Consider the following 8,166-nt stretch of genomic DNA (forward strand, 5'->3'; position numbering starts at 1 on the left):
TAATTATAAAAACTTATTACAATTTATAACTTTATAAAAAAAAAGTACATTGTAAAAATGTGCTATTCTTTCCCTTTAAAATCATTCTAGGAATTATACAGTGATAACTATATATTTATTTAGTGATAAGTAAAAAAGAAAATTTATAGAAATTACAAAAAATTGTATGTTGTTTTTACTGTGTGTATAGTTAACAACTGATTGTTAAAAATATAAAAACATTTAAACATTTTTTTTTTTAGATTTCACTTTCTTAAACAATAAACTTGCATACAATGCAATAACAACTTTAAATATATACAGTATATATGTATATATTTATGGTACATACATTGAAAAATGTATTCAACAATATAAACACACTATAAAGTTAAAAAATCAACAATTTTTTCCAGCACAAATGTTTAATTAAAATTGTTTTTTTTTCTTTTAAAAATTCTTGATAAATTCTTATCTATTAAAATGCATTTTTATATTTTAAGACAGATATACCTTTATAAAATTCTATACAAACTTTTTATGGCACTGATTTTAATAATTTTGACATAATTTTTATTTCATTTCTTTGAATTGTTAATTTTTTTTCTGTTAAATATATATATATATTGGAGGAACATTTAAATATAAGCTATAATTGATATGTAAATTACAAATTTTATCCAAAAAGTAAAGAGTTAAAAAATTGGAAGTTGTAAACTTTTGGCAGTGTACATCTTCATTTTCTTTCTTTTTAAGAGGAGAAATTTTCAATTTATATAGTTTAAAAAATGCTTTATATAAATCACTTATATCTTATGATCGTGTATATTTTTAATTAATATAATAAATTAAAATCAAATAAGAATTATAAGATGGGAAAAATTATAATTCTACTCTTGAGCAGTACTTGTGTCTCATATCACAACATAGTTTCAAATCCTTGCTTGGCTAAAGGTGGATTTTGGTTGGCTGGTGTTTCTTCGACTTGGCAATCGGCTATGGGTGAATGTATTCCGGCTGCTTGTAAAATGGAACCACTACTAGACGATCTCCTTTCGGTTGTAGTGAGGCTTTGTGTCATTTGGGAAGATGTTGATGTTTTAGATTCTAAAAAAGAATAGAAATAAATATCAAGAACGAATTTATTTACATCTTAAAACTAATCACCATCCGAAATTTACCAGATACAATTAGATATTCCAGCCTATTAAGGCACGCTGATGCTCTCTCGAACCATTTATATAACTTCCTTCTCAATTCGGTAGGAGCAGCCATTGTATAGATAACTGGATTAAGGGCGCTGTTGATGGGTAATATAAATACCACTACGCAAGCATATAAACTATCTAAGGGACATGGAATATAATTAGTAACAAACGCAATTTAATTGAAACATTAACACGTCTATGCTTACCAGAAATTGTTATTTGATTGAGGGCAATGACTTTAATAACGACGATAGGAATCCAACATAAACAGTCAGTTAACACTATAAAAAAGAATCTCATAGCTAAAACGATATCCTCGTGTTTCTTTATCATAACTGGTCTTGCTCTTTGACGATCGTCTTTGATGATTAGAAACATCCTCAAGTAGAGAATAATAATCAATATTACCTAAATGACAAAAATGTATTGGTATTTTTAATTTATATACTATAATTCGAGTCTTCTTCTAACTTTAATAATAAATTTACCGCAGTAAAGTTAATTCCTAGAAAGACAAACGCAGAATATTGCCATCCTAACATGTAAGGATCATCTATATGAAGAGGAAAACAAAGCCCATTTGTGGAATAAAAGTCCTGCCCTTTCTGCCAGTGAAACATTGGAAACAGAGCTAGTAGAATTCCGAATACCCAAATAATAATTAAACTGTATCGTGCTGCAGTTATGGATACTACACGAACGTTACTCCTGATGCATCTGTATCTCTCGACTGTTATCAAAGATAAAATAAGCACGCTAACTTCACAAGATATCATAGCCAGGATGCCACATATGGTGCATTGCCAACTGGACATCCAAGCGTGGGCATGTCTATTATATTTGTTACGAAAAGCTAAATCCTGTGCTCCTATGGCCAAAAGATATATTCCCATCAAAAAATCAGCCACTGTAAAGAGGGGGAAAAAATTGTAAATTTAGCTGCCTGATCTAAAGAAGAATTTATATAAAGATTTACCATTTAAGAATTTACCTGCTAAATTTTTTATGAATAAAGATAATACGTGATCTTCTTTCCTAGATAAAACTCTCCATGTAAGTACTATAGTATTACCCATACAAGTTGTTAATGCTACTATCCATACGGAGAAACGAAGCATGGGCCAAACCAGAAGATGATCGATGGAAGATAATCCATCGGTTTTTGGCATGCAATTACGAACATAAGGAGCGTAACTACAATAGAGGAATTTTCTAAAATAACTGTTAAAAGAATACAAAATTTTTAGATTATTCTTTATACAAAACATTTAATTTATAAAATGAATTCAATACTTACATAAATTCTAAATTTTTTAGAGATTTAAAGTGATGTATATTGATATTTTCAATTTCAATTCCACTCAAGTTCCTTGTAAAAAAAAAAAGGGGAAAGCAATCAGAAAGTTTTGTCATGAAAAATATAGTAAAACCTGTCTAAAACGGAAGTTTTCGTTTTATAGAGTCTGAGTTAGACAAGTGTTATTGTAATAAGTGTAGGTTATAAGTAGTTAAATAGCAAGCCAATGATAATGAGTTTCTTACAGAATGGATTGTTATTGGCTTGCTTACTGGTTGCCATTTAAACTTACCCAATCATATTTAATTCGCACCATCTAAAACAAGTATTGTGTTAAAAGTTCGAAAGATGGCGCCACAAACAAAAAAAATTTTTTTTAATTATTTTAATTTATGATGTTTTTAAATTATAAAAGTGTTTTAAATATACAGTTAGCCTTTAAAGAAAATAAAGAATTTGTATTAAATTTTTAAGTTTTATTATTAAAAAATAAATATAAACTTTTATCTAAATAACTATTCCAAAACTTACAATGATTTCAAATTAATAAGATGATGAAAAATCTCTACAGGAAGTGAAGTTAGAGGGTTATACTCCAATTTCCTTTAAAAAAGTCAGAAAAAAATTTGAATCTTTTATATTATAAATTGATATAAAGAATAATTATAAAAACTTACAATTTAGATAAATTTCTTAAGCTGTAAAAAAGCTTTGGTCTAAGAAATTTTAGTTGATTAAAAGAAAGATTTCTACAAAAAATATAAATACAATTAAATAATAATAATAATTTTTCAATTATTTTTTAAAATCATATTTAAAAGTGGAAAAACTCACAATTCAGTCAGCTTAATGAGTCTTTGAAAGGCAGTCTCATCAATATCATCAATTTTATTATCTTTAAGAGACCTTTTTAATAGATTTTAATTATGTATATATGCATTTATTATTAAATATAATTAATTAAAACTTTACAATAAAAACTTACAAATATTCTAAATTTATTAACCATGAAAAAGTGTGACTTTTAACTTTAGAAATTTCATTACTTCTCAAGTCTCTGAGGGAGAAGAGAAAATGTATAATTTATTTAATTTTTATTTCATATAAAAACTTTAAAAAATAATCTTTTAATCATTAATTTTAGAAGAAAAATGCATTTTTTAATATAAAAAATATTAAAAAATATTAATAAATAATTAAATATCTCATACTCACAACCAATAAAGATTTCTATGTCTAGGAAATTCAGTTTCTTTCATTGTAAGATAATTATAACTCAAGTCACTATTAATAAAATAAGGTAGAATAGACTCTAATATATATATATTATAAATAGAACATTTTCAATTGATATTCATACTTACAATACACGAAGAGAAGGTAAATCATGAAGTATTCTAACATCCATTTTCTTTAATTTATTCTTTTTTAAATCTCTATGGAAACAAATTTCTAAAGTTTATTTTCTCGTTAGTTGAATGTCTTAATCAAGAAAATATAAATAAAATTTTTAACTCACAGCCAATCGACGTTGTCTAAATGTTGAAACATACCACGAGATATCTCTTGAATGTCGTTTCTCATTAACAATCTATTATAATAGAAATGAATGATTAACTTACGAATTTTCAATTTTTATAGTTAAATTTAACACGAGACTTACAAAAATTTTAATTTATAAAGTCCGATAAATGTTCCATTTTCGATTTTTCTTATTAAATTTCCACCTAAATGACTAAAATAATAATAATAATAAATTTTTCTATGAGAAGATACAATTCAGCTTACAAACTCTTCAAGAAATTCTTCAGAAACTGAAGAATTCGTCAATAACGATAATAGGGAAAGGATGCAACAACAACGATAATAGGAAGAGGGTTCAGCAGCAACGATAACAGAGAAGGGGTATAGAAACAACGATAACAGGGTGAGGGTTCAGCAACAGCGATAACAGGAAGAAAGTTCAGCAACAACAATAACGGGGAAAGGATGCAACTAGTGTTTCTCAAACGGGATCCCGGGATCCCGGTTGTTTTTTTAACCCGGGAAATTTTTCTTATCCCGGGAAATCCCGCAAATTTCTTAAAAATTCACTTTTTTTCTTATTTTGTGTTAAGGTTGAGGAATTTTGCAAATAGAAAGCATAATTAACTCATTCACTGTCAGAATACATTTGTATTTATTAATTTTAAACCTACCTATTAGTTTTTTTAATTTTTGCTAGTTATGGCATGTCCATAGTATCGATAATCAATACGTAGCTTATTTGTGCCAGGACTCTGAAAATTCTTTACTTGTCAGAACCTGTAATATATGGAATAATTGCACTTACGCTGTCTTAATTTTAACCATGCCCAGTAGCTTCAATAAATGTGTAACGTTAGATTGTGCAAATTGGGCCAAGATACAAACGAGTATAAAGTCTGCAAGTATGAAGTTTTTCTTCATAAACCTGATTATTAAAACCAAGCGAATTGCCGAATTATCGAGCTATAAGCGCGATGCCGCTATTAAAGCAGCCGATGTAGACAAATCAAAAATACTAGAGAGCAAAAGAAGTACTACAATCGCGAAAACAAACTCGAAATCCTCCAGGCTACAGGTGAAAAAACACATAATATCTGTCTTCTCTTAAATGCATTAAACACGATTCCAATCATATCAATTGAATCGGAAAGGGCATTCTCGGTAGCAAGACTTTCATTACTAAAATAAGAATTAGAGTGAGTTATCGGAGTATTGATCATCTTTGCTTTTTAAAATCTTATAAAAGTTTACAATATTTTGTATTATATTTTATTTAAAAAAACGAAAATTACCTTCTAACTTATAAGTTTGATCTAAGTTCAATTTTTAATTTTTAACTCAATTCAAAGCAATTTTGTTGTTGTTGTTGTTGTTGTTATTGTTGTTGTTGTTGCTGCTGCTGCTGTTGCTGTTGTATGCAGTTTCTAGCAAACTTTAATAATTTTTTTCCTATTTTTGAAAATTTCTATGTAATTCAAATGTAATTTTTATTATATATCTTACACAGCATTATTAATATGATTTTGGATGATACAGAACTTTAAAATTACTTTAAAAAATGAAAAATAATTATATCATTTAATTTCAAGATATTTTGTATACCTTAAAAATAATTGATTCTATCCCGGGATTTCCCGGGATCCCGGGAAACAGTTCACTTTTATCCCGGAATCCCGGGACAAGCAAAAGACCGGGAAATGAGAAACCCTAGGTGCAACAACAACAACGATAACAGAAAAGGATCAAACAATAATAACAGGGAGAGAGTTCAGCAACAGTGATAACGAGGAAAGGGTTCAACAACATCGATAACAGGGAAAGGGTGTAACAACAACAATAACAGGGAAAGGGTTCAGCAACAACGATGTAACAACAACAATAACAGGGAAAGGGTTCAGCAACAACGATAAGTGAAAGGTTCGACAACAATGAGGGAAAGGCATAACAACTTTCAACTTTCTTCGGTTTTTGTTGTTGTAATAACAAATAAATATAGATTATTCTCATTAATTAAGTTACATAAAGTTAAAACTTACAGAATTTTAAGATTTCTATAATTTTGAAATGATCCTCTTTCGAGTGTTTCGATACTGTTGTTAGATAGAACACTAAATAAAAATTTAAATAATAATAATTATTATTATTATTTAAATAATTTTTAAAATATAAATTTATAAAATACAAGTTGGCCCAAATGTCAGTTAACCAAGCGTTTTCGTGTTATAACTATGAATATGGAAAATAATTCTGAGCTTAGAACAATGCGTCTTTCTTTTACAAAATTGGTAGAAAAAAAAATATAATTAAGCATTTAGTTATTTAAATAAAACAGCAATTTAATCTTTACAATCGTTAACCGATTTTTGGGCCATCCCGTGAATAAATAACGTTAATTTATGCTAATTCTTTTATCATTAAATTTACAATAAGTCTTACATGAATGACTTTGGAACACTCACAGTTTGGTGATATTACTAGAAAGATTGTTGGGTATATTTTTTAGATGAAGATTGGTGCAGGAAAGCCAAGTGAACTGTCGACAATTACACCCAGCAGGTACTGGAGAAATAGCTAGAGAAAGTGATTCATTGTTAACGAACATTTCAGAAAGTCTAAGATACAATTGATATAAATGAACTTACTGCAGTTTCTGTAAGAAGAAAGATAGACGACATTAACCATTGGCGTCTTGTTTAGATCTTTTAAAATTGATGCCAACGATCCGTGAATATCATCTTTAAAAAAAATAAATAAAATATTAAAAATTTGCGTTAAATGTGTAATAAATGAGTAGTGAGGCCTCATAAATCAAATTGTTGCTTAGGAGTCTCTAGATTTCTGAGGATTTTAATATACTGGGGGATTTTAATATATTGTTTTAGAGGCCAGGTATATTAAAAAAAAACACATACATACAAAAGCGGCTTAAAAAATGATTATAGTTATCCTATAATATAAGATAACGTAAGTTACGTGTAATCTCACCTCTGTCACAGAATAATGTATAGTACATATAGGCCCTAGCTCACATGATAATGTACTGAACTGTACAGTACATACAGGGCAGTGTAGATAGTCAATACAGGATTTAATTCAGGTTCGGTACATACAATCGAACGATTAATTTGTAACGCACGTTTTTGAGGCCCCTGTAAATGTGAGGCCCGTACCAAATGACGCTATTGATTCCTTTATAATAATGCCTGGTAAATCACTTCTCGTTTAAAAATTTATTATACTAAAATAATATTTTTAAAAAAAAACGGATTTCTTTTAGACAAATTCAAGATATGAAAATCGAAACGTGACAATATGATTGAAAATGAAAGGAAATCGTTCGAAAGAATGGACATTATTAAAATCTTGCCTAAAATTCCGAGGAAATAATCCAATGCAAGAGACATTTTGTCATATTTTTAAATTGTTTAAACAGAAACAAAAAGAAGGGGGAAAAAATATATATATATATTAAAACTCGAGTTACGTGTCTTATAAGTGTCAAGTCACGTATTGCGTAACGAATAGAATATATTAAATTTCGAGTTAAATTTTACGTTTTATGCTATATTATTAAAAGAAATTACCACAATTTTCTTCGTCTTCGCCATGTTCGCAATGTACGATTCCATCACAATGATACACTCTATCTAAACAGATGGAAGAATTTCCGCATGGAAATTTCTCAGCTTCGCATATGAATTCCTCTGAAAATAAAAGAAAGAAAATTCATTAAAATAAAATAAAAACATAATAAAAATGAGTTATTAATTATAATCATTAATCTGTTAAATTTTTATTCACGTATCACAAATTAATCAGTCAACAATGCGATAAATCATTAACTTTTTCGCTAACTTCTGAAGCTTAACTTTTTGTTTTCTTTAAAAAAAAAAAAATGCATAAATTCTAGCAAATTATATAAATTAGATTAATTTAAAAATTAATTCCTTATATATTTATGATTTTTTTTAAAATTATTTATGCAGCTTGCATGTGAAATTAGTAATTCATGTTTATATTGTTTAATGAAAGAACATATCAATTTACTAAATTTCAAAAGATGAAAGGAAAATAATTAATCCTTCAAGAATTAATCGTTGTATATATATATATTCTATCCCAGGATCCCGGGAAACAGTTCACTTTTATCCCGGG

General features: G+C 27.8%; 1 protein-coding gene across 1 annotated transcript in view; it reads right to left on the reverse strand.

Moving 5' to 3' along the window:
- Nucleotides 1–707: 707 nt before the first annotated feature.
- LOC111635711 (relaxin receptor 1-like) overlaps nt 708–8,166 on the reverse strand; it is a 33,874-nt gene continuing 26,415 nt past the window's right edge. The window contains exons 2-19 of the mRNA XM_023380757.1: nt 7,596–7,715; nt 6,654–6,746; nt 6,471–6,582; nt 6,048–6,119; nt 4,148–4,219; nt 4,004–4,075; nt 3,849–3,920; nt 3,700–3,768; nt 3,470–3,541; nt 3,319–3,390; nt 3,162–3,233; nt 3,016–3,087; nt 2,485–2,556; nt 2,179–2,408; nt 1,676–2,094; nt 1,394–1,595; nt 1,161–1,325; nt 708–1,086 (exon numbers count right to left, since the gene is read on the reverse strand). Coding sequence (XP_023236525.1) covers nt 899–1,086; nt 1,161–1,325; nt 1,394–1,595; nt 1,676–2,094; nt 2,179–2,408; nt 2,485–2,556; nt 3,016–3,087; nt 3,162–3,233; nt 3,319–3,390; nt 3,470–3,541; nt 3,700–3,768; nt 3,849–3,920; nt 4,004–4,075; nt 4,148–4,219; nt 6,048–6,119; nt 6,471–6,582; nt 6,654–6,746; nt 7,596–7,715 — 2,246 coding nt within the window. The 3' untranslated portion in view covers nt 708–898. The remainder of the gene's footprint in view (nt 1,087–1,160; nt 1,326–1,393; nt 1,596–1,675; nt 2,095–2,178; nt 2,409–2,484; nt 2,557–3,015; nt 3,088–3,161; nt 3,234–3,318; nt 3,391–3,469; nt 3,542–3,699; nt 3,769–3,848; nt 3,921–4,003; nt 4,076–4,147; nt 4,220–6,047; nt 6,120–6,470; nt 6,583–6,653; nt 6,747–7,595; nt 7,716–8,166) is intronic.

This window comes from Centruroides sculpturatus, unplaced genomic scaffold, assembly GCF_000671375.1.
Source record: "Centruroides sculpturatus isolate CEXI.00-Female unplaced genomic scaffold, Cexi_2.0 scaffold1028, whole genome shotgun sequence".
In the NCBI taxonomy this organism is placed as follows: Eukaryota; Metazoa; Arthropoda; class Arachnida; order Scorpiones; family Buthidae; genus Centruroides; species Centruroides sculpturatus.